Source organism: Balaenoptera ricei, chromosome 1 (assembly GCF_028023285.1).
Source record: "Balaenoptera ricei isolate mBalRic1 chromosome 1, mBalRic1.hap2, whole genome shotgun sequence".
Taxonomy (NCBI): domain Eukaryota; kingdom Metazoa; phylum Chordata; class Mammalia; order Artiodactyla; family Balaenopteridae; genus Balaenoptera; species Balaenoptera ricei.
In genome coordinates this window covers 182080112-182106603 of record NC_082639.1, presented here as the reverse complement: position 1 = coordinate 182106603, position 26492 = coordinate 182080112, and the positions used below count along the sequence as shown (strand labels likewise).

Sequence of the window (26492 nt, the reverse complement as noted above, 5' to 3'; positions counted from 1 at the left end):
GTGGCCTAATAACTCTTGCCAGAATGCACATAGCATGCCACAGCCCTGAACCGGGTTGCACTCTGTGTTTGTTGTTAATAACTGCCCTGTGGCGGTGAAGCTTTATTTTTTTCACATTAATATTGAATACATTGAAAACTCTTAGCCAACTATAGTGTAATGACAATATCCCTTTAGACTTCATATAATGAGGTACAAGGTTACCATTTATGTAACATCGTCAGTTATAGCTATCACAAATGCAGCTTTTTAAAAAATGTCAGTTTTATAAATATATATATATAGGTAGTTAGAAATCTAATGGCAGACTGGAAGGGCCTGAACCTGAAGTTTGTGCTGCAGGTTTATTGGGACTATTACCTGATGGGTGACCAGTGCTTCCTGAGGGACATGTGGCCTGTGTGTCTGGCTGTGATGGAGTCTAAAATGAAGTTTGACAAGGACCAAGATGGACTCATTGAGAATGGAGGCTATGCAGACCAAACCTATGGTGGGTGGGTCACCACAGACCCCAGTGCTGACTCTGGAGGACTGTGGCTGACAGCTGTGGCTGTGATGGTCAAGACGGCTGCTCTGTGTGGGGCACAGGAGGTCCAGGATAAATTTTCTTCCATCCTTAGCTGGGGCCAAGAGGCCTATGAGAGACTGCTGTGGAGTGGCCGCTATTACAGCTCTGCAGCTCTCAGCCTCGGTCCTATAGCATCATGTCTGACCAGTGTGCTGGCCAGTGGTTCCTGAGGGCCAGTGGCCTAGGAGAAGGAGACGGTGAGGTATTTCCTACCCCACATGTGGTCCGTGCTCTCCAAGCTATCTTTGAGTTCAATGTCCAGGCCTTTGCAGGAGGGGCCATGGGAGCTCTGAATGGAATGCAGCCCCATGGTGTTCCTGATAGATCCAGTGTTCAGTCTGATGGAGTCTGTGTGGGTGTGGCCTACGGGCTGGCAGCCACCCTGGCAGCCAGCCGCGGCTGAAGGCTGCTACCGTACTGTGTGGGAACGCCGGGGCCTGGCCTTCCAGACCCCGGAGGCGTACTGCCAGCAGTGGGTGTTCCGCTCGCTGGCCTACATGCGGCCACTGAGGATCTGGGCCATGCAGCTGGCCCTGCAGCAGCAGCGGCATAAAAAGGCCTCTGGGCCAATAGCCAAACAGGACACAGGACTGGGTCAGGAGGTTCAAGACCCAGTTGCAGCTCTCATTTCACTTATGTGATAGGGAGATGGTAAAACTTCCCTAGGTTCCGGATACCTCATTTGTGTAATGAGATGGTGAGGCTAGATGATTTCTAAGACTCCCGATAGCTCTAAAATTTATATATGCTAGCACTGCTCCATTTGCTTCAGAAGGTTCTCAGAAATGTTAAATAAAGTATTTTTAAACAAAGACTTCTAACTAAAAGGTAAATATTTATCCACCAATTTGGTTAACAATTATTGAATTTCTGCCATGTGCCAGGTACTGTGTTTAACTATGAATAGGGAGTTTACCGTTAAATAAGTTAAAAAAAAAAAAAAAAAATGGAAGCAGATGATTGTAATTTTATAATTGCCATATTGAAACAAAGAAAATTTTGTGATAAGACAAAGGAGTAAGATATTAAAATATCTTGAGGGTTTCAGTCTCCTGATTCTTAGTACATTTACTCTCTCAAATAATGTTCTACTCTTGGGAAATAGTGCTTGTAATTTTGTTTAAAACATCGTTGCTTTCAGAAGTCTTTCCAAGTAGACCCATGGGGTCTTTTTCTGATACTGTTGTCATTATTAGGGTTTCTGTTTTGAGTATTAATTATAGAAATTCAGTAAACTCTTATCTTTTTAATATCAAACAATGATTTATTTGCAAAGGATTTCAAAACTTTTAACCAAAGTAAACCTAAAAATTAATTCCCATTAGGAAAAATGGAATATTTAATTAGCTTGCTTATATAATCATAATTTTATTGTTATACCTATAGATGAGATTGTTAGGAAAGGGCTATTTTCTTTTTGTCAGAGATAAGTATATATTTTGGAATTATGAGTAACTACAAAATAAAAATGAATGATTATAAGTTAGTACCTAGTATATAGAATTGATTTATCATGTGCATATCTGCAATTATAGAATAGGCATAATTGTGGCCTTGAAAAAAGATAAAATAAATATGATATTTTAAGATGATTAAAAGGGGATTTGATTTGATTAAGTAAGCTATTATGTTAATAATCTAAAAATAAGTCATTTGTTTTTCACAATCATTCAGTGTCAGATTTTAGCACATTCTTTTTACAAAATCACATTATAATAATAATTTGAAAGGATACATGTGCAAAGATCCAAGCTAGTATTGTAGTATAAATAGATGACTGATGAATAGATAGATGACAGATATATAAATTGATAGGTAGCTAGATAGATACATAGATATCCATATAGATGTAGATGACATGGTACCTGCCCTGATGTAATTCATGAGGAGAATATTAACCAACTTTTATTGGTAAATGTTTTACTGATATATACAGTGTATATATAAATATATATACTGATATATACATATATATAGAAAAGTGCAAAATCATAGTATTGAGATTGGAACACATTTGAGCTTCCATCATCTATATAAAACACAGAACATTACCAGAATCCAAGAAGTCCCTCTATATCCTCTACTATAACTTCTATTCACAAAGTGATACCACCATCCTGGCTTGTAACATCATAAATTATTTTTGTCTGACTTTGAACTTCATATTGGAGGAAGCATAATATATGTGGCTCATTTCACTTAACATTATATTTGTGAGATTCATTCAAGTTATTCTGTGCCATTGACTTTAATTTATTCTTACTGTGGTACAATATTCAAATCCTCAATTTACTTATACATTGAATTATTGATTAACATTTTGATTTTTTTTCTGTTAGGGATTATTGAGAATGGTGTTGTTATGAACCTATTTGCATGTGTCTTTAGGTTACACGCATGTTCATATTTTTGTTGGCTGTAGGTCGGACTCATAAGATTTGCCTCCATCTGCTTATGTGGATAGTTTCAAAGAATTTTCTAAAGTATAAGTGGTGGTACTAATTTACACTTCCAGCTGCAGTGTATGAGAATTACACTTCTTCTGCATTATTATCAGCACTTGGCATATTCTATCATTATACTATTTTAAGACATTTGGGAATGGATAATGCTACCTCATTGTTATTTTAAATTTCCTGATAAGGAAATTGCAGAGTTTCATGATCATTAGATGCTAATGTTGTCTGTTTGTCAAGTGTTTTTTTAAGTATTGCTGTTGCCATCTTACTGTTGGTTTACAACAGTAAGTTGTAAGTAAGGTTTACTTACATTTCTGCCTGTTGGGCCTGTCCATTTCTAATAGAAGGGTGTTGAAATTTCCAACTAAGCTATTGGATTCATCCATTTCTTTTTACAATTCTATTAATTTTTGCCCCATATAGCTTGATGCACTGTTGTTAGGCACATACATATTATTATTACATCTTCTTGGAGAGTTGACATTTTCCTCATTGTGTGATGCCCTTCTTTATCCCTTGTTACTTTATTAGCTTCAAAGTCTGCTCTGTCTGAAATTAAGATAGTTATGTAATTATACTCTTACTTTCTTTTGATTAGCGTTAGAATGGTATATTTTTCTCCATTTATTTACTTTTAATCTATATGTAGATTTACATTTAAAGTGGGTTCCTTGTGGACAGTCTATAGTTTGCCCTTGTTTTTTGCTCCATTCTGACAATTTCTGTCTTTTAATTGATGTATTGATGTTCCAAGTGATTATTGATATCTACCATATTCATTAATGTTTTCTATTTGTTGCCCTTGTTCTTTGTTCCTTTTTTTGTCCTCCACTCTTTGTCTGCCTTCTGTGGTTTTAATTGAGCATTTTATATTATTCCATTTTCTCTCCTTCTGAGGCATATTGGTTATAATTCTTTTTTTTTTTTTTTTATGTCTTCTAGTCATCATTCTGGAGTGTGCAATATACATTTATAGCTAATTCAAGTCCACTTTCAAGTAACACTATACCACTTCATGGGTAGTGTGAGTACCTTATAATAACAAAATAAGCTTAATTTTCCCTCCCATCCCTTGTATTACTCTATCATTTTTGTCATTCATTTCACTTATATATATATATATATATATACACATATGTGTATATATGTATGCAATACACACATAAGATATATATACTCAAAAGATACATATGTAAACATACATAATTTATACATTTTTGGTATTATTATTTTGAATGAACTATTATCAGTTAGGTCAATTAAGAATAAGAAAAATAAAAAGTTTTTATCTTGTCTTCACATATTCCTTCTTTGATGTTCTTTGTTACTTTTTATAGATCTGAGTTTCTGACCTATAATATTTTTTCTTTTTTATGAAGATCTTCATTTAACATTTCTTGCAAGGCAAATCTACTGACAACAAATTTCCTCAATTTTTGTGTATGAAAGTCTATTTCTCCTTCATTTTTGAAGGTTAACTTTATAGGGTACAAAATTCTAGGTTGGTGTTTTTTTCTTTCAACACTATAAATATTTCACTGTAAATATTTCAGTGTCTCCTTGTTTTGTTTCTGAGGAGAAGCCAGATGTAATTCGTATCTTGGTTCCTCTATAGGTAACGTATTTTATTCCTCTGGCTTCATTCAGGATTTTTTCTTTATTTTTGATTTTCTGTAATTTAAAAATGATATGCCTAGTATCGTTTTTAGGCATTTTTTTCTACTTGGTGTTTTCTGATCTTCCTGGATCTGTGGTTTGATCTTGAACATTAATTTGGGGGAAATTCTCAGTCATTCTTGCTTCAAATATTTTTTTCTGTTCCTTGTTCTTTCTTCTCCTTCTGGTATTCTCATTATGTTTGTATCACACCCTTTGTTATTGTCCCTCAATCCTTGGATATTCTATTCTGTTTTGTTTTTTTTTTAATCAGTCTTTGTTGTCTTTGCTTTTGAGTTTTGAGAATGCTATTGATATATCCTCTAGCTCAGAGATTCTTTCCTCAGACCTGTCTACTGATGAACCCATCAGAGGCATTCTTCTTTTCTGTTACAGTGCTTTTTACCTCTAGCATTTCTTTTCCATTCTTTCTTAGGATTTCCATCTCTCTGCTTATATTGTCTATGTTTTTGTATGCTGTCTACTTTATCCATTAGAGCCCTTAGCATATTAATAATAGTGGTTTTAAGTTCTTGATCTGATCATTCCAGCATCTTTGTCATGTCTTGTTCTGGTGCTTGCTCTGTCTCTTCAGATTGTGTTTCTTGCCTTTTGGTATAACTTGTACTTTTTTTCTTGACAGCTGGACATGATGTACTGGGTAAAAGGAACTACTATAAACAGGCCTTTAGTAATGTGATGATGAGGTGTGGGGAAGGGGAAGCATTCCATGGTCCTATAGTTTGGTCTGTCTTTTATGGAGCCTATGCCTTTGGACTGTAAACTTCACGAGAGTTTCTCAGTTTTTTTCTTCCTCACCCCTGGAGTGGGACAAGATGGCTAAAGTGGGCTGGAATTAGTTATTCCCCTTCCCCTAGGTTGGTTAGGCTCAGATAGTCCCACAGAGAGTTAGGCTCTGGTTAACTAGTTTCCCCTGAGGGCAGAGGAGAGCAGAGGGCTCCACAGTATTTCAAAATGGTTCCATTTCCCCTCGCACTGTGGGAAGCAAGAGGGCATTTTTCTTTAATATTTACTATAGGAACCTGATCGAGCTCCTGGAGGTAGATTTCAAAATATGATGAGGACCCTTTTTATGACTGGGTCCCTCTGGAGTTTTTAACTCCCAGACTTTTCCACACACTTACTCTCTAGCCATTTGTCAATGGAAGTTCAGTTTTTCTTACCTTAGCACTGATTCCCATACTTGTTTCAACTCTCAAGTTTCTGCTCTGAGCTGTGACTCCCTTTATTCCCTGTCTTTCCAATCTTGGGGGTAGCAGTTTGCTTCCTTCTCTGATGAGTCCAAGAAGAGTTGTTGATTTTCCAGTATGTTTTCCTTATTGTTAGGGTTTGACTTGTTGTTAGGAGGGAGTAGTGACTTCCAACCTCCATATATGCAGAACTGGAAACCAGAAGTCCTATAGATTTCTTCATATATTCTGGATATGAGTCATTTATTGGATTGCAATGATGCTAACTGATGTTTTTTAATAAAGAAAGAGATAGTAAAATGAATAACTTTTGAGGAAAAATTTATACAATAATACATCTTTATTTTTATTTGAAAGAAATTACCAGTTCTTATATTAAGTGAGAAAACTTGTTAAGATGTCAGAAGTGCAATATGAGACAAATATGGTTGATGTCCTCTAATTTATTCTTAACAAAAAAAAAATTTTTAAGTGTGTTAGGTGATTAAAGATTAAAAAGATTATTTCTGGCAGAAGTGGCATTTGAAGTGTACTATATTGTATGGCATTTTTGACTGAAATATGGAAGAATGTGGTCCACACTAAACAATGTAGGCAGTATCTGGTACTGCAGTTCATCCAGATGTAGGTACCAGTAACCAATTTCACTGCTCCTTCCACCCCAGCCCCCTGTGTAAATGCATTTCTCTTACTATAATACGGGATAGGCAAGATCCTCTCTTAAATATTAGCATTTCTTTTGTATTCTCTAGCTAAGATGTAGGTCTCTAGAAAAGATAATCAAATCCACAAGGGAGACACTAGGTTCTCTCTCTGCACATAACTCTTTGTAAATGAACCAGATTGTACTTATCAGTATTCTGTTGTTTCATATACATAATCAATGGTGATATGAAATTATTCAAAAACTGTTTCAATATACTCTAATATAATTTTGAAACAAATTAAATGCAATATTTTTTAAGGAGAAAATGGCTGTAAAAATGTAAACACATGAAAATTTGGTGCTGTGAATAAACGATGGCCGTGAATAGCAGTTGCTCCTAATTTTAACCATTTTCAAGTCTGATAAAAAGATGAGGGCAAATATATAATCGGGGGAAAGTAGTTGTTCCTCTGGGCTTTTCAGTTTATTTCATTGCTTGAATTTCCAACATGCACATTTATTAATTTTGTCATTAAAAATGACATTTTGGAACAAACAATAATCCTGCTATTCCATATTTATTATCATATGATCAATAAATAGTTTATAGATGACAAGTCATTGTAATAGAGAATAGACACATTCCTATCTTTTTTTGAGTTTAGGAGGTAAAAATATTTCTCCCTCTTGATTTCAGATAAATTTTCTAGGAACATTATAAACTTTTAAAAATGTGTATTTACAGATTTGCAATAAGAGATACACTGTTCATACAATCATGCATTTTATTATGTTGTTGATAAACAATAATCAGTTCAGTTAAAATGGTAAACTAAAACTGTTTCATTTTGAAAAAAGCTTAGAGCAATAGGAGGTTCACAGAGCTATTTATAATATACGTGTATGTATAATTTTACAAAGTGCGTATACATTTTCTTTCACTTTTTTCATTCAGTGTGGATAAAGATTTTCTCATACAAGCATACTTTTTTGAGAGACTCCTTGATTGTCTTTTACATTAGAGATAAGGAAACTTTTTCTATTTTCAGTGTAGTTGCTGTTGTTGTTCTTTTCCATTCATGTTCTTTTCTGTTCTATGCCGTTGAACTACCCATTGTTTTTTCTATACCAATATTTCTGATTTAGTCTTGTTGTGGATTATTCTTACTATATTGTACTTGATTTGCATATCGATGTGATGTACAAAATTTGTGCATAGCCTCATTTAAGGGTGAGTTTGATTTAGGATGTTCTAAAACACAGACACCCTTTCTCTGTCTACAGAGAAAAATGTTAACATGCAGCACTGATGTCAGAAAAAATAATAGGATTTTACAGCCTTAATTGAGAGGTGGGCTATGAATGATTCCAGTAAGTTTACCATAGAGTTATTGTGCCTCTGCCTTTTAATAGTAAACATTTACACACATTTTACATTTACTGTGAAAGCATTACTGTGGTCCAGGCCCATGATAAGCACATATCATGGATTATCTCATTTTTCTTCACAACCTCTTTACGCTGTAAGAAAATTTTACCCATTTCACCAGATAGAAACTTGAACCTTAGATTGCTTCCTCTCTAGTAAGCAGTGGAGTTATGATGGTGACCTGAGCATTCTCATTTAAGTCTATTTTCTTCAAATTATATAACATGATTATGATTTTGACTGGAAATATTTTAAATATATAATGTGTTAATTTTAAGACAATGAACTCTCTAATAGTACTATAGTATTAATAGTACTATTTCCCTTTAGGAATGTGATGTGTTTTTGTTTGTTTACTCTTTTTTTGTCCCACTTTTTTTCATTGTTTTAACTTTTTTCTTTTTTTTCCTTGAGATAGTTTATTTTTTTTGCTTGAGATAGTTTTTCTTCAACTAATTCTTGCTGAATTAATTTTATAATTCCAATGCATTGTTGTGGCATGATATTATCTTAAGAATGTGTAAGACTCAGAAAATTTGATCAAAAATAACAAAGACTTTTTATTTCCAACTAAATTATCTATACCACTTTATTTTAACCTAAATAAAGTTGAATTTGTATTATTGTTTACATAATTACTTCCAAGTCATCTCTTTGAATTAGGAATATTATTTATTTTCTTTTACTCTCTGTAAAATTCTCCAACTGTGAAAATAATAGGCATCAGTTTAATGAAACAAAATAGAAACAATATAGGAAAAGTTGAAATGAAAACACGGGCATTTTTTTCCATTTACTATACTTTTAATATCCTTTCTGAATTTTAACAATATATTTAAACACAGTTCACATAAGTGGTCAATTAGAGAAGAGCACATTTGTTACATTTTGAAGACAAATTTGTGCTAAATACATTTTGAAAAGTTTTGAATTTACATTCCACAGCTGGCCTAGCCATGTCTTCCATTTCTGTACATTCCACTCCCCTTTTCAATTTCCCAGCCCCTCAAGAACATTAATTTTCCTCATAATATTCAGATAAAACCACAAATCAATGTAACACCTCAGAAAGAACATCATTTTTGTATCCTAAAAACAGTGTTCCCTGTTTCATCTTCTCACCAAGAGATAAGTGAAAAAAAAATTTTTTCTCATTCTATATGTCATTTATCAAAACACTGAATGCTATCAGTACTGGGTTATTGTCAGTCTTAATCATTTTTTTTTAGAGTTCTTTTTTAAATAAATTAATCAATTAACTTATTTATTTATTATTTTTGGCTGCATTGGGTCTTGCTTGCTGCGTGCAGGCTTTCTCTGGTTGCGGCGAGTGGGGGCTACTCTTCATTGCCGTGGCGGGCTTCTCATTGCGGTGGCTTCTCTTGTTGCGGAGCACGGGTTCTACGCACGCGGGCTTCAGTAGTTGTGGCTCATGGGCTCTAGAGCGCAGACTCAGTAGTTGTGGCTCATGGGCTTAGCTGCTCCGTGGCATGTGGGATCTTCCCGGACCAGGGCTTGAACCTGTGTCCCCTGCATTGGCAGGCAGATTCCCAACCACTGCACCACCAGGGAAGCCCTTAATCATTTTTAAGTTTAGCTATTGAATAACTCTTCCTTTCTTACATTATATATGGAGACCCCAAAATCGGATGTTCATCTGTCAGCTGATGAACAAAAGTTCAAGCTCTTTGTGGCACAACTACATAATTCATTTTTTGGTAGAGTTAACATCTCTATAGAACTGTTTGTACAATAAGTTAGTTTTTATTACTTTATTTTCATTTTTATTCCTTTCACTAGTATTGAACATATAAAATAAGTATTGACACATTTATTAATGCTGACATGTAAGGTTCTTAAAATATAATACAATTGGAAAAATGGATTTGCATCATTGAATGTGCTAGAGTTTGTGAATTTTTATATTAAATCAGACAATGATCAGTGAAGTCAGCTGTGAGTGATAAAGAACAAAATTAAGTCATCAGTAGGATATACTGTATTTTATTATTGTATGCTGTGAAAGGTAAGGGAATAAAATGATCTATAGCTATAGAGGTAGATAGAGATATTCAAGCCTCTAAATTTATAAGACTGTTATTTAAATCTTCTGCATTTATTCTCAAGAACACAGTAACTGAACATAAGGGACTGTCTGTAATGAGATAAAATAATGCTATTTATCCTCTTTCAACAGTTAAGTGTTCAGGAGATTGCATACCAATTTCTAAGATCTCTTATGTCAATGAGTATGTGCTTTAAGCCACTTTTACTTAGAAAACTTCCTTAAAAATGACAAACACTGGAATTTCTTTATATTAATGTGGTGTGTATACATTTGTGTGTGTTGGGGGAAAATAGTTAAGCTACTTGATAGGACAAGATGAAGATTTAAATTATCTTAAATTATAAATATTTCCTTTGGTGCCTTAATCTTCCTTTTACTCATTTGTGATTAATAATTTATATTTAATATTAATCATACACACGTATACATGTACATGCACGTATGTGACACATATCAACATCAGAAATTATTTTCCTGAACAAAATAAGGGATACTCTGTGTCACCACTAGAGAACAGCAGTAGAGGACTACACAGTCAGTGTGGTGTTAGAGAAAGAGTAAATCACATTCCCAGTTGTTGCTGTGTGCTCATAGCCAATCTTGGTTATTCTAAAGGACTCGTTGTTTAGAAAATATGGTAGAGTTGTCATGATACAATTATGCATTCCCTCCATGCATCTGAGCTAAAGCGTCCATCGCCCTATCTTTGATTATCACCTATAAGTTTTTGATTCCTAAAATAGTAATCTCATCTTCGACATAACTTCTAAGAAATATATCTACATTGTCACTTCTTCTACTGGATGTTTCCAACTAAGAGTGTTATTCAACTCAGAGTCAAAATAATCAAAACCAGGCTTCCTTACATTCTCTTCACAGTGGAGCTTCTTTGCCCCATATCTTAATATTATCACTTATGCTAGAAACTTCTGTTGCATTTCCCTCCTTCCATCATGTACATTTTCGATGTTTCATAATCTTGCCCATTCTAATTGTTTTTCAAAATCCATCTTCTTCAGATAAATCATATTGCCACTGCTCCATTCAGGCCGTCATCATCTTGATAATGGCCTTAATATCTTCCTTGGTTTGGTTTTCCCCTCACACTCTCTGCTTCTCTTTGTCTTAATATTAATACCTATGGGCTTATACCAGAACATAATATGTTCTGTGAATACTTCAGTAAACAAATAGGCAATATTCTCTGTACTTGTGGAGCTTGCATTCTAATAAGAGGTGTTGACCATAATCATGTTAAGTGAGTAAATTATACAGTATGTTAGAAGCAGAAAACCACTGTGGAAAAGACAGAACAATGTAAGGAGCAAAGGAAATAATGGTTGGAAGAGGGAAATGTGGGAAGGTATATTCATTTAAAATAGGTTAGTCCAAGAAGTCCAGAGAGAGAGACATTTGAACAAAAACTTGAAGAAAGTGAACGAGTGAGCTTAGAAATATTTCGAGGAAGAGCATTCCAGGTTCGGGAACAGCAAGTCAAAAATCATGAAGCAGGAGGATAACTAGCATGTGTTTGGGGAACAGCAAAGAAGCCAGTGTGCTTGGAGTGGAGTAAATGAGGAAAAGTGGAAGAGAGATGAGTTCAGAGAGGTAACAGGGAGCTGGAAAATAGGGCATCTTTTTAGCCATGGAAAAGGGCTCTGGCTTTTACCCTGAGCGAGATGGGAAGCCATTATGTGGCTGTGAACTGCGAAATAAAATGAGCTGAATGATGTTTTGCAAACCATTCTGGTTGTTGTGAATATCTTTTTAAAACACAAAAATGATTACAATGCTCCTCTGCTTTAAAATGCTTGGTTTTAAAAAAAAATATCCTCAGGACAAATTTCCAGTCAGACATAATTGATTAAATGCCTCCTCATCTCCTGATACCATCCATCCAAGACACCCATGGGAAAAAAATTACTCTGCAATATGTGATTCCATAATTAAGTGCTAAGGTTGGGCCCTGCAAACCATAACTTTATAGAAATAGTGAAGTAATACAAGTGGGAATCATTAGGGACTACTTTGTGTGGGTGTTTGAACATGAGGTTGATCGTGAGGATAGAGAAAACCAATTAATCCAAAAGGAGAAAGGTGGGATAAGGTGAAGGATGTTGTATAAGCAAAGGCATAGAATTAACAAAGTCCAACTGGACAGCAAGATCACCTGCCTGCTGGGAGAAGTGGGGCAGATGGAAGCCAAGCAGAAGAATTTAGACATTGATACCACCATAAAAGAACAGGAAATTATAGATTTTTAAGTAGAAGAATAAAATAATAATATCAGTCTTCAGACCGTAGCCTGGTAAATGGTTTTGATTTATTGAGGAAAGATAAACAAACAAAAAACAATTTTCATATGAGTCAAACTTGCTCTCTACCTAAAAGCATGCTCTGTCTTATCTTGGGTAAAATCGGTTACCTTATATGAAGGATGTTGTTGACCAAAGAGGGCTTCTGTTATTTTCTCTGAAGATTGATGACTGGCCAAAGAGAAGGAAATGGAATTGAAGATAAAGGGTGTCATTTGTCTCCTCTGTGCTTAGGTGTACTGTTGGTGTGTATCAGATCCTAGACCTTTTAGTGATGTTTACTGTCAGATGTATAATATCAGTGTGTGGCAACTACATTGAATGGAAAGAACACGGTAAAGTCCGGCATATAAAATAAAGTTGATGTTTTGTTCTTTAGGTAACAGAAACACGGACGGGTCCTCTTGGCTGTAGTAACTATGACAACCTAGATTCTGTCAGTTCTGTTCTGGTTCAGAGTCCTGAGAATAAGATTCAGTTGCAAGGTATGTAGGTACAATTTCATTAATTCTCTATGAGCCTGAATGACAGTTATCCAGTTGTGATTTCTTTCTTCTCTCTTCCTTCCTTCCTTCCTCCCTCGCTCCCTCCCCCTCTCTCTCTCTCTCTTCCTTTCTTTTTCTTTCTTTCTTTCTTTCTTTCTTTCTTTCTTTCTTTCTTTCTTTCTTTCTTTCTTTCTTTCTTTCTAGCTGTATGTGCAGTACTAGGCTTTTAGAGTTCTCATAAAAGGCTAATCTCCTAATTTTTAACTGGTATGAACATTCTAGACCAGATGAAGAGAATGTCAAAATTCACTTTACTTCTTAAATTAAGTAATTGATAACAATTGAGACTGTTTTGTGATAATATTTTTCTTCCATACAGTAATCATTGTCTCAGTAAGTAGCAGTTTTTCGATAGGTCTCCCTGAGCTTTGACTTCTTCCTTACAGATTCTGATAAAAATCGCAACCATGTTTATGCATACTGTGATATGAACGCTTGACATTTTAAATATAAACTAATATGATAATTAAGGCTTCATTTCTCTTCTGACAAACAGAAATATACTTAAGAATATATTAACAAAATACTTATACTTGCATTATTTCATTTATAAAGATACATTATATGATAAAGGTAATTTATCATCTTCTTTCTATTACTATATTTTGTGAGATAATTCAATAGAGGACTTTTTAAAATAATAATTTTAACAAATACATATTATCCTAACTGGTTATAAGGATGTGTATATCACTCATTCATGCAGTCAGGGAAAGGTTATGAATCCACATGTTTAAACACGTACTAGTTGAATAAATTCAGAAATGTCTTTGTGATGACAGATCATCTAAACTAAGTTGACTGATCAAAGGGATAGTTTTGAGTTGTTCTTTCTAGTCTACCTTTTTTAATTGCAGAAGTTAGATCTGTATTTACATTATTCAGTTTTACATAAAAATGCTTAAAAGTTTCAGAAATTATGCCATTTTTCCTCAACTTTTCCATCTAAAAAATGTAATGGCATCAGGTTATTTAAATTTACCCTAAATAATAAATGAATTTCATTCATTTTAAATTGTATAAAAATCACAAAGAAAGCACTTAACATTTTTAAACTTTAAATGCTATCCAATTTATCATTGTCAATTTTAGATTTAAAGTTATTGAAATATTTTCTCTAATTTAAATAGAAACCCAATCTATCAATATTACTTGTAATTCTCTACTAGTCACTCCTTTTTAAATGTATGTATTAACTTTCCATCAGAGTACTAACTTTAATAGAAAAAGACAAAGCATGTTTATATCAAATATGTTTATTTCAATTGATTTATTATTAAATTTTATTTATTAACACTATTTATTGATTTTTACTCTTTGTGAATCACTGTGTTCAGTTTTAAAAATATTATATTATAAACACAAAACTTCAGCCTCCCATCTTCTTTGAAGAAAAATTAACACAAGGAATAAATGAATCAATATTCCTTATATAACTACTATTTCTACTCTCCTCAATTTTTGTAAGGCAGAAACCTGCATCTCTTTCACCTTTTTTATTTGCTAGGCCTATATTTTCAGTTGTCTATTGCAACTATATTTGTACCCCAATGAACAAAGATCCTTCCAAACATGACATTAGGAAATCAATATCGAGACCCTCAATTTCCCTTGTACTCTTTCTTAAATTTCATCTGTACTTATAGTACAAGTATCAGGTTGATTCACCTTTCAATCTACCTTTAATAGTAGCTCTTCTCCACTTTGAAAAAGGATGCAAAGCATTCACAAATTCTGTAATAACCTTACCATGATACATTTCTTTAAAGGGTATAAAAAATTCTGGATCACTATATGTGGCAATTGGAAAAACTTGTGTCTCTGAAGAATCTTTCATTAAGGTACCACCAGAGGTCTTTGTGTCTTTCATAGTTAGTTAGTTATACAGTTATATAGTAAGTTGGTTGGTTTTATGGATAGATGGATATAGACATAGATGACATATTGTGTGTGTGTGTGTATATGTATATATATATATACAGAGAGAGAGAAAGAAAGAGAGAGAGAGAGAGTTAGGGTCTCCTGTTTTGTTTGTAAGCACAAGGTGAAGCATTAGAATCAGTGTTTGACCCATTTGGAGATCTTCTGAATTCAGCTCTATTATTGAGAGGAATCTAGAATTATAAGAGTTTTTCAGTATTGACCCTCTTCTTCCAAACCTCTCCTCTTGTAGAAGAAGAAGAATTACTCCTGAAGTAGAATTTTATCAGAGCAAAGAAAGCATCAATAAGAATTATTGAAGCTACAGCATTAGGCAACAAATTCAGAAAGAATTCCATGACTTAACTATCTATATTGGAATTGACATTCATAAATGAGATGTCAGAGAGATGCATTACACATTAACACACTGATTTTGACTGAAAACAAAAGAAATGAAATGTTTTCTGGCAGTGAGTAAGCTGGATTTACCTGCTTGTCTGTCTGGCTTTGCCAATTAGGGTACAGAACAGACATTAAAAAAAAAATAACTGAAATATCCATACCTACAACTCCAAATTATTAATAAAATATATTTAAAACATATGACAAAAAGTAATTCATAAGAAGTGTGAGCAAATACATATTGAAATTAATGATATTCCAATTTCTTCAACCCCATATGAATTTAACATATCAAGCAAAGTACATTTGAGTGAAAGGGTAACAGTAGTAATTAAAAGTTATAAAATCTTGGTAGTAACTTTTTAGTAAAATTCCCAGAAAGTGAATGATCCATATGACTAGGTGACAAATACTTTTCAAGATCAGTTAGTTCCTAATGTTGTATTTCATCAAAATTGGCAAAGGACGGCATTATTATCAAATATAAGATTTAATGTAACTTTTAAAGATAGGACACCATGCAATTATCTTTTGCTTGTAATAAAAATCTGATGATATTGCTTAAAACATTTTTTCTTTCCTATTGTTTATTGGTATGTTGGAACAAATTTTCTCAAGCTTTACACATATAAAAATTAAAAGAAGGCAAATAATTTATATTGAAATAATTTATATTAATTTATATTTCTAGCAAAAAAAACCCCATAAACTAATTAACAGAGCTCTATCAATTCATTAAATCATGAGTTTTCAAGGAACAGATAATATTTGTTTTTAAAAGTTATTTATCGGGGAGACCTTCAAGATGGCGGAGGAGTATGATGTGGAGATCATCTTCCTCCCCACAAATACATCAAAAATATATCTACATGTGGAACAACTCCTACAGAACACATACTGAACGCTGGCAGAAGACCTCAGACCTCCCAAAAGGCAAGAAACTCCCCACAAACCTGGGTAGGGCAAAAGAAAAAGGAAAAAACAGAGACAAAAGAATAGGGATGGGACCTGCACATCTGGGAGGGAGCTGTGAAGGAGGAAAAGTTTCCACACACTAGGAAGCCCCTTCACTGGTGGAGACCGGGGGTGGCGGGGGGAAGCTTCAGAGCCACGGAGGAGAGCGCAGCAACAGGGGTGCATAGGGCAAAGCAGAGAGATTCCCGCACAGAGGATCAGTGCCAACCAGCACTCACCAGCCTGAGACCCTTGTTTGCTCACCTGTCGGGGCGGGTGGGGGCTGGGAGCCGAGGCTCGGGCTTCGGAGGTCAGATCCCAGGGAGAGGACTGGGGTTGGCTGCGTGAACACAGCCTGAAGGGGGCTAGTGTGCCACAGCTAGCCGAGAGGGAGTCTGGGAAAAAGTCTGGACCTGCTGGAGAGGCAAGAGACCACTGTTTCTGGGTGCACAAGGAGAGGAGATTCAGAACGACGCCTAACAAGCTCCAGAGACGGCAGAGCACTGCCTAAGCAAGCTCCAGAGACAAGGGCAAGCCACGAATATCATCTTGGACTCCAGAGGCGGGCACAGACTGCTAGAGCTGCTGCTGCTGCCACCAAGAATCCTTTGTGCAAGCACAGGTCACTACCCACCACCCCCTGGGAGCCTGTGCAGCACACCACTGCCAAGGTCCCATGATCCAGGGCCAACTCCCTGAGAGAACACACAGCAGGCCTCAGGCTGTTGCAACATCATATTGGCCTCTGCCACCGCAGGCACGCCCCACATTTCAATTATGACTACCATAGCCCTCCCTTTCCCTGGCCTGAGTGAGCAAGAGAGCCCCAATCAGCCCCTGCTTTAACACTCCACTGTCTGGGCAGGGAACAGATGCCTAAGTGTGGCCTACATGCAGAGGCATGGCCAAATCCAAAGCTGAACCCCAGGAGCTGTGGGAACAAAGAAGAGAAAGGGAAATTTCCCTGTGAAGCCTCAGGAGCAGCGGATTAAATCCCCACAATTGGCTTGATAGACCCTGCATCTGTGGAATACCTGAATAGACAATGAATGTTCCGAAAATTGAGGGGGTAGACTTTGGGAGCAATTGTAGACTTGGGGTTTGCTTTCTGCATTTGAGTTGTTTTTGGTTTTATATTTATCTTAGTTTAGTTTTTAGTGCTTGTTTTCATTGGTGGGTTTGTTTATTGGTTTGGTTGCTATCTTCCTTTTTTTTTTTTTTTTCTCTTCTTGTGAGTGTGTGTGTATGTTTCTTTGTGTAATTTTGCCCGTTTAGTTTTGCTTTTACCATTTGTCTTGGGGTCTGTCTGTTCATTTTTTGTTTTGTTTTTTCCTTTTCCCTCTTGCTGTGCAGCTGGCAGGGTCTTGGTGCTCTGGCCGAGTGTGGGGCCTGAGCCACTGAGGTGGGAGAGCCAAGTCCAGGACATTGGACCACCAGAGACCTACCGGCCCCGCATAATATTAATTGGCGAGAGCTCTCCCAGAGATCTCCATCTCAACACTAAGACCCAGCTCCACCCAACAGCCAGCAGGCTCCAGTGCTGGACACCCCATGTCAAACAATTAGCAAGACAGGAACACAACACCACGCATTAGCAGAGAGGCAGGCTAAAGTCATACTAAGTTCACAAACACCTCAAAAAACGCAAACAGACGTGGCCCTGCCCACGAGAGGGGCAAGGTCCAGCCCCACCTACCAGAACACAGGCACCAGTCCCCTCCACCAGGGAGCCTACACAACCCACTGAACCAACCTTACCCACTGGGGGCAGACACCAAAAATAACGGGAACTACAAACTTGCAGACTGTGAAAAGGAGACCCCAAACACAGTAAGTTAAACAAAATGAGAAGACTGAGAAATATGCAGCAGCTGAAGGAGCAAGGAAAAAACCCACCAGACCAAACAAATGAAGAGGAAATAGGCAGTCTATCTGAAAAAGAATTCAGAGTAATGATAGTAAAGGTGATCCAAAATCTTGGAAAAAGAATGGAGAAAATACAAGAAACGTTTAACAGGGAACTAGAAGAATTAAAGAGCAAACAAACAATGATGAACACCACAATAAATGAAATTAAAAATACTCTAGAAGGAATCAATAGCAGAATACCTGAGGCAGAGGACCGGATAAGTGACCTGGAAGATAGAATAGTGGAAATAACTGCTGCAGAGCAGAAAAGAAAAAAGAAGGAAAAGAATTGAGGACAGTCTCAGAGATCTGGGACAACACTAAACGCACCAACATTCGAATTATAGGGGTCCCAGAAAAAGAAGAGACAAAGAAAGGCTCTGAGAAAATATTCGAAGAGATTATAGTTGAAAATTCTCTGAATTTCTTTTTGCTTTGGGGGGTGTTTTTTTGTAAAATTAAGGTTGACATAATCAGCGGGTTCCATATATCTGGTCCATAGACTTACAGTTACCTGCGATGTTAAAACATACAATATTAAAATAAGTATATTTGGACTCCTGAGTCACATTAACAGAGACTCTCACTTTGTTTTTAACACTGAATGGCAGAATTGTCAGAAGCAATCACTAGATATTTCTCAACTATACAGTAATTTGGTGACCCACAGGACTAATCATTTAAGAATATTTCTAGCTTTATCATTTTATTCCTTCAAGTCATTTGACATATTTCACCTGCCTTACATCAAATAAAGTAGTGTCTAGTAGATTCTCACTCCTCTTCTCCTGTCTCCTAAACTGCCTTTTGATCACCATTTCCTTAGTTTAGATATTTTTTAGTCTTCCGTCTAAACTGATCTTTTTTCTTTATATCTTCTATATCGAAATAACATACCACTCAGAGTACCTTCATTGTTAAACATCATTTAAATACAAATGAATTAATTCCATATACTTCACCCTGTTATGGGAACCCCAATAACATTACTCTAGATTTATTTTTCTAAGCAACTCACTCATTGCATTCTTATACTGCATATGTATTAAAACAATACTACTAGTTGCTATTTTAAAAAATATATTCCACAGTTCATTTGTGTGTGATGTTGTTAAGGTATTATCCTATGCCACAAAAAAACCTCTCAATGTTGAAGCATATCCACGTGTCAAATACTGTTCCAGTCTACCGTTTTTATGGAACAATTAATCATACCTAGTGAAATATCTGTAACCCAACTCTAGTAGTTATTAAGTACTATTGTATAATATTATTACATACTTCTAATATTACATATTATATTACTTCTTTTATTTTTCCTAAGTGTATTGCAAGTACCTTTAGGGCAGAGATATGTTTCGGTCATCTTCATATTTGTACTTTCCCTAGAAAGTCTCTTCCAAATGGAAGGCATTCCATAAATGTTATTTATTTGAGGTAAAATTAAAATGAATAATAAAGTAAATATATAAGTGCTAAACGTACTTTTCCTGACCCACCTATGGGAGAATTAACCTGAAAGAATGAGATAGGTATAATTGTCAAGATATTTACAAAGTAGATCTTTTTCCTAAATGCTAATTCATGATTTTAATTGAATTAACCTCATAGATGATGGTTGTATCAAAAAATTATGGTTTTTTTTGTTTTTGTTAGAAAGGAGACATGTAAAAGTTGTAAAAATCAAATTTTGTAGTAAATAGCAATTAGGTATTGACTAAGTTTTCCCTTACTTTTATGTATATTTTATTACATTGAATATTTACCTTTTTGATTAGATTTTTCTATGTAGCAAGAAATGCTAAAATGTAAAAACTAGTAGAGATCTCCGAATGTTAATTTTATAGCCTTATTTTCATTTTTTATATTTTCTTAAGAGTTAGCAAATTTACTAAACTTGCTTGTAGAAAAGAAATAAACTGTATCACTAAGGCTGTCTTAATACATGACAAGGAAATAAACTGTGAAATAATTAAATCAGTCTAATAGTTTCCCTGTAGTCAATCTAAGTGATCATATAAAAAATAAACTCATATAAAGTTATGTGTTGTTAGTGGCATGAGATAAGCATTATAGCAACATTTCATAACTCTTTTGCTGATGCCACAAATCCTTTGTATTATGATATCTATGTAGATGTGAGCTGATAGAACATGAGCTAAAGGTATATGAAAGTATTGAAAACTATATGAAATCAAGTAGTGTAAAATAAATGCATACATCTCTTTTCAAAAGTATGGGAAGATAGGTTCTATCTACATTATATAAAAATAACCAAATATTCTGATCAATTAAGTCAAATGCCAATCAAATCAGTTTAAAAAACAAAATCAGATAGTCTGAGATATTAAACACCTCTATAATTTTCAGGATTCTTTTTTTTTTAATTAATTTTATTTATTTATTTATTTTGGCTGCATCGGGTCTTAGTTGTGGCTCGGGTATTATTTGTGGCATGCGGTGTCTTCATTGAGGCATGTGGGATCTTTTCACTGTGGGCTGGCTCTTCGGTGTGGCGCTCAGGCTTCTCTCTAGTTGTGGCGTGCGGGTTTTCTCTCTCTAGTGCGGTGTGCAGGCTCCAGGGCGCATGGGCTCTGTAGTTTGCAGCACATGGGCTCTCTCGTTGAGGCCGCAAACTCAGTAGTTGTGGCACGCAGGCTTAGTTGCCCCGCGGCATGTGGGATCTTAGTTCCCCGACCAAGGATCAAACATGCGTCCCTTGCATTGGAAGGCAGATTCTTTACCACTGGACCACCAGGGAAGTCCCAGTTTCCAGGATTCTTGAACAGTTCATGGAGTCAGTATATATTAAAAAGAATTATAAATATTTGCAATTTTACAGACTTCGATAATTTTCTAATGATGGTTTTAAAATATGCATAAATACATAACAATATACACAAATTTTGACTTTTTGTGAATATGTAGATATGTATTATGCTTTTTTCTTTATCAGAGTAAACTTACTGTTTTGGTTTGTTCTTTAAGGGCTGCAAGTACTCCTTCCAGACTACCTTCAGGAGCATTTTGTACAAGCAGCTTTGAGCTACATTGCTTGCAATTCAGAGGGAGAGTTTATCTGCAAGGACAATGACTGCTGGTGTCAGTGTGGTCCCAAATTTCCAGAATGCAACTGCCCCTCCATGGACATTCAAGCCATGGAGGAGAATCTTCTTCGCATAACTGAAACCTGGAAATCCTACAACATCGACTTTGAGGAATCAGGTAAGACATATATTTTATCTAACACTTCTAAACTTTGCCAAAAAAAATTGCCATATTGAGAAGACTGTTTTACCCTTTTGTGAGAAACTCTTCCATACTTGGAGGATTTTATTCAATTTATACTTATTATTCTTTCAAATGGACCTGTGTATTGCTTTTATTGCCGGTTATTCAGTATTTTACTGAAAGCCTATATGGTACTTTGTGTATTGCTATGTACTATTGGCACTAGAACCTAGCCTGCTCTTGAGCTGATTTAGTAGTCATTTAATGAAGAAAGTCCTTGCCTTTCTCAATATAAGAAGTTAAATTGTTGACTGAAAAAAAAGCACAACCTAAAAGTTGAGAATTATGTATTTATGTTTTATTCGGCGGATTTTCTGAGCACTTCAAGCCCAGGAGACAGGACTCTCAGATCGCTCTAAGGGAGGGCTCCAAAGAGGTAAAGGAGGAACCGGGATATATAGGAGTTTTGCAAGACTCCTATATAGAGTCCAGGTAGTCAGAACAGTATCAAAAGATACTGTTAATTAAGGAAAACCAGGTATCTCAAGTTAAGGAATTTAGTGCTTTTCTGGGTATGGGAAGATGCAAAGTCAAGGCTCATTGAACTCTTTCCTTGATATGCACCTCAGCTATCTGGGGCCAGATAGCTGAGATGCTATCCTGGCTTTAGGTGCCATCCTGGTGATAGAAACCTATCCTGTGCTTTCTCATCCTGAGCCTCCTCAGGGCGCACCGTAGGAGGGTGGCTGCAGAGGCTGATAGCTTGATAGCTGGTATCTTGTTTCCATCCTGAGTTCCCTCAGGGCTCACGTCAGGGTGGCTGTAGTGGCTGAGGTGGCTGATGGCTGATGGCCACAACAGCCTTTGTTTATTGTTTATTGATATGGCAGGCAGCGTTCTTAGTCCAGTACCTCTGATACCCCTCTGGACTATTCCCATGGGCCCCGAGATTCACTTGTGAGGCAAGATCCAAAGTGTGACCGTTCTATACTTTCTTTACATTAAAGTGAATCTCATGCACGTGCACTTTCACTCAACTACTTATTTTTAAACCAAATTCAGATCAATTTTGACTTAATGTTTGTGCAGTTTGTTTTTGTTATTTCTGAATTTTTATGAGTGCATAATTGTGTTTTCAATATTGTTACTTATGGACTATGTAACCTGTAATGTCCTTCATTTCATAAAACAATGAACTTTAATAAAAGGTTAAGAATGCCTCAAAATGAAATGAAAAATACTGATAACAACATATATAATCATTCATGATAATAGAATAATAAAAATCCCCAGAATGTGGGGGATTTTTATTATTGACTAAATGCTACATAAATTATGTAGCATTTAGTCAAAAGTGTTGGACATGACTAACTTTCAAAGTGACAAGAGAGGTTTCAACTGCCAAGAGATCAGATTTATATGTTTGAATGTCATAATTTTTCCAGTGATTCATTTAACCAAGCACACTTAAAAATGATAATGAAATTTAACATACTTTCACAATAAAAACACTTAATTTAGGCATAGAAGGAACATATTTCAACATAATAAAAGCCATATATGACAAGCCCACAGCTAACATCAGACAAGAAAAAACACAATTGATGTTTTCAACAAACCCTCATCTTTTTGTGTAGTAGAACCACCAAATTATAAAGTAAAAGGGTAGGTAAATAGATTTAGAAAGAGTTAATAGATTTAGATTTTATTAAGATATATTTTGATCAAAATAGTGTATAATAAATAATCCTCCTCTATTAGGGTAATATTTCTCTGTATACAAATAGCAAAAACTGTCTAAGAATCAAAAAGTCATATCTCCTTGACATTGTTGAAATGCATTTATTTCTAACCTCAAATTCTTCTTTTGTTTTTCCAATAGAATACTCATAAGTAATGTATTGGAAATCAAATATGTTATATTCAAGTAGAACCATCTGATGTTAAAAATAATCACGAAATGCAACACTTTTAGATAAAGTATAATGTGTTATACCAGGGAATCTTAGAAAGCCCGTATTTGTGGAACTCACATAGGATTGCCACCCCTATTATTTTGCCTTGAGACTATATTTTTAAAAATCACCAAATGAGCATTGGGTTTTTTGTTTCCAGGTGAAATGTAGTAGATTGAAGTAGGCCAATACTTCTATTGATAGTAACTAAAAAGTAGAATAATTTTTAAAATTATATTTTTAAAGACATAATAGATCATAAAAGTAACAACTAAATAGACTAAAATGGCGTGAGATGTGTGGGATCCATAGCTTGTTCCTTCCTTTCTTCCTTTCTTTGTTTCTCTTTCTTTCTTTCATTTTATTCATTAATTTATTGAATTCTGAGAACAGAGCCTGAGGGCTTTGCATTTCCCCAGGCAGAGAGTGGCTGATGGGAGAAAGAAAAACCAACACACTTCTAGCAGTTATGGAGACTAGAATGACAAAATTCTGGACTCAATGGGCCTAAAGAAGTTCAGTTTTACCACAAGATATTTGCTGAATTTCAGATAGTGCTGGATGCTAAAGAACTATTCAAAAGTCTTTTCAAACTTAATGAAGTTTACCGCAGACTTTAGGTGCTTAAGAGATAAAAACTCTCTAGAGGGAAGAGCTTGAAAATAAAACAGGGAAGGATGGAAAACCCCAGAGAGAATGAGGAAGTGACACTGTGTTTCTATAACTGCTTTCCCCTGGGGCACATTTATCAATTCAGGGCAGAGTTAGAAGCTGAGAATCTAGGACTAGTCCCTGAAAAATGCTGGCATTCCAGGACAGAGAAATCAGAAGAAAATTTGGCAGTCATAGTAGATTAAAGTGAGAAAATTGGAGGCTTAAGGAGTTTTAAATATATGACCAGTCTTCTCTTTAAGACATTTGCCTTAACCCATGTCAGATGTTCCTAAAGAGATAAACTGAAAACCTCTGAATGATAGCATTGAATCTTCTGCAGTGTTATAGGCCTGAAGTAGCAAACGCTCACCAGGTCCTTAACTGAAGGTTCTGCAGGGCCATACCCTAAGAACAGGGGAGAGTCAGAGCCAGACTGAGTTCTCTACAAGTCTAACCCCACACTGATATAGCTCATATCCTGATTTTTTTAGGATCAGCTCCCTATAGTGTCTGTTAAATATGAAGAGAGTGACGTCTTGAGGAGGAAAACATTTTCTAAAATCTCTGCAAATTTTTTTTTTATTTATGATGAACATAAAACTCTAATTTACAACGTATGTGAGCAGATAAGACCTTATGGCTAATATCAAAAAGAAACAGGTAACAGATGTAAGATTATCCAGATATTGAAATTAATAGGAACAATTTTCAGATAATTATTATTAAAATGCTCAAAAAATGAAAGGAAAGGAAGAATAAAGTAGATGGAGATATTGAAAAGTTCACCAGAGATTTGGAATCTATACAACTGGACTAAAGGACCTTCTAAAACATAAAAATGCAGTATCTGAAACAAATAACTCAAAATTTTGTTTTCATAGGAGTCTTGGCATAGTGGGGAACAGGATTAGTGAACAGGAAGAGAGGTTAATGGAATAGATAGAAATGGAAGCAGTGAGAAAAGCAACAACGAAATATTGGATAGATGCATGGCAAGCATGTGAGATATGCATGAAATTTTTTTAAACTGAAAACTTCCAAATTCAACCTACAGATTCAAAAAGCACAGCAGGGCTTCCCTGGTGGCACAGTAGTTGAAAATCTGCCTGCTAATGCAGGGGACATGGGTTCGAGCCCTGGTCTGGGAAGATCCCACATGCCACGGAGCAACTAGGCCCGTGAGCCACAACTACTGAGCCTGCACGTCTGGAGCCTGTGCTGCGCAACAAGAGAGGCCGTGATAGTGAGAGGCCCGCGCACCACGACAAAGAGTGGCCCCCGCTTGCCACAACTAGAGAAAGCCCTCGCACAGAAGCGAAGACCCAACACAGCCAAATTAATTAATTAATTAATTAATTAATTAATTAAATTAAAAAAAAAAAGCACAGCAAACACAAAGAATGGTTAATACAAAGAAAACCACAGATAAGTGTATCATAGTAAATCTGTTGGAAAAAAGACAGAAAAAAATTCTTCTAACATAACTAGAGAAAAAAGACATTACTTTCATTGGACTCTCAATGAGCCTGACTTATCAAAACAAAAACAAAAACAGATTTTTGACATATTTAAAGTGCTAAAGAAAATAACAGTCAATCTAGAATTATGTAACGTTCCACAAGAGTTTCAAAAATGAAGGTGAAAATAAAGATGTGTTCAGACAAGAAATTCCAAATGAAAACATAGACGTGTAAAGGGGAAGAGGAATTCTAGAAATGGCAAATATACATGAGTACATATAAGTGAATATCAACCTTACAAAATAATAATTATGAGGTGATGTGGACATAAAATATATGTAGGATTTTAATATATGATAATAGTGTTATAATGGGTGGTGAATGGAAAGAGTTAATATTCTAAGTCTCCCAAGGTACTGGCATTGTTGAGCATGAGCTAAGAGATGTAATTTGCATTAGAGTGAAATAAATCAAGAATAATGTAATCTCTGGAATATCTACTACAATAAGAATGTTTAATTATAGTCAAGAAAATAAAATAAGATAAAAATTATTTGATCACTCCATAATAAGAAAATAAAGTAGAAAACAGGAGAAAAATCATCTAGGTCAAATAGATCAATGCAGCGGAAAGAGGAAGGTTTGGATTGTCTTTACAATAAATGTGTTGGGTCAGATTAATTCCACTGTAATGGTTATTATATTAAATATTCTATTTTCTTATTACACTAAATAGTCTAAATAAAAGACTAATATTGTAGGACTGGTGATTAATAATAATAAAAATAAATAAAAGACTATTTGCTGTTTACTAGAGACCTGATAAAGACATAGATAAACTGAGGTTGAATGGTGGAGAAATATGTAATATAAACACTAGCCAAAAAATACTAAGGTAAATTTGAAAGCAAGATACATTAATTGAGATTAAAAAATATTTCATAATAATAAAATAGTCAATCCAACAGGGATCAATATCATAATTATTCATTTATGTGAACTGCAAAATAAAAATTACACCACACCAGTTAAACGGGCAAGTAAGACTGCTAAAGACTCTTGTAATAAAGGATAGAGACTTAAAATAGGGAAGGAAGATTGAAGTCAA

The 26492-nt window shown here is 35.2% G+C and overlaps 1 protein-coding gene across 2 annotated transcripts in view; it reads left to right on the top strand.

The window, feature by feature from the left end:
- Window positions 1–26492, top strand: part of BRINP3 (BMP/retinoic acid inducible neural specific 3) — a 396963-nt gene that overhangs the window by 240919 nt on the left and 129552 nt on the right. For both annotated transcript variants that reach the window (XM_059905817.1, XM_059905818.1), the window contains 2 exons: window positions 12732–12837; window positions 21073–21309. In XM_059905817.1, the coding sequence (XP_059761800.1) occupies window positions 12732–12837; window positions 21073–21309 (343 nt within the window). The remainder of the gene's footprint in view (window positions 1–12731; window positions 12838–21072; window positions 21310–26492) is intronic.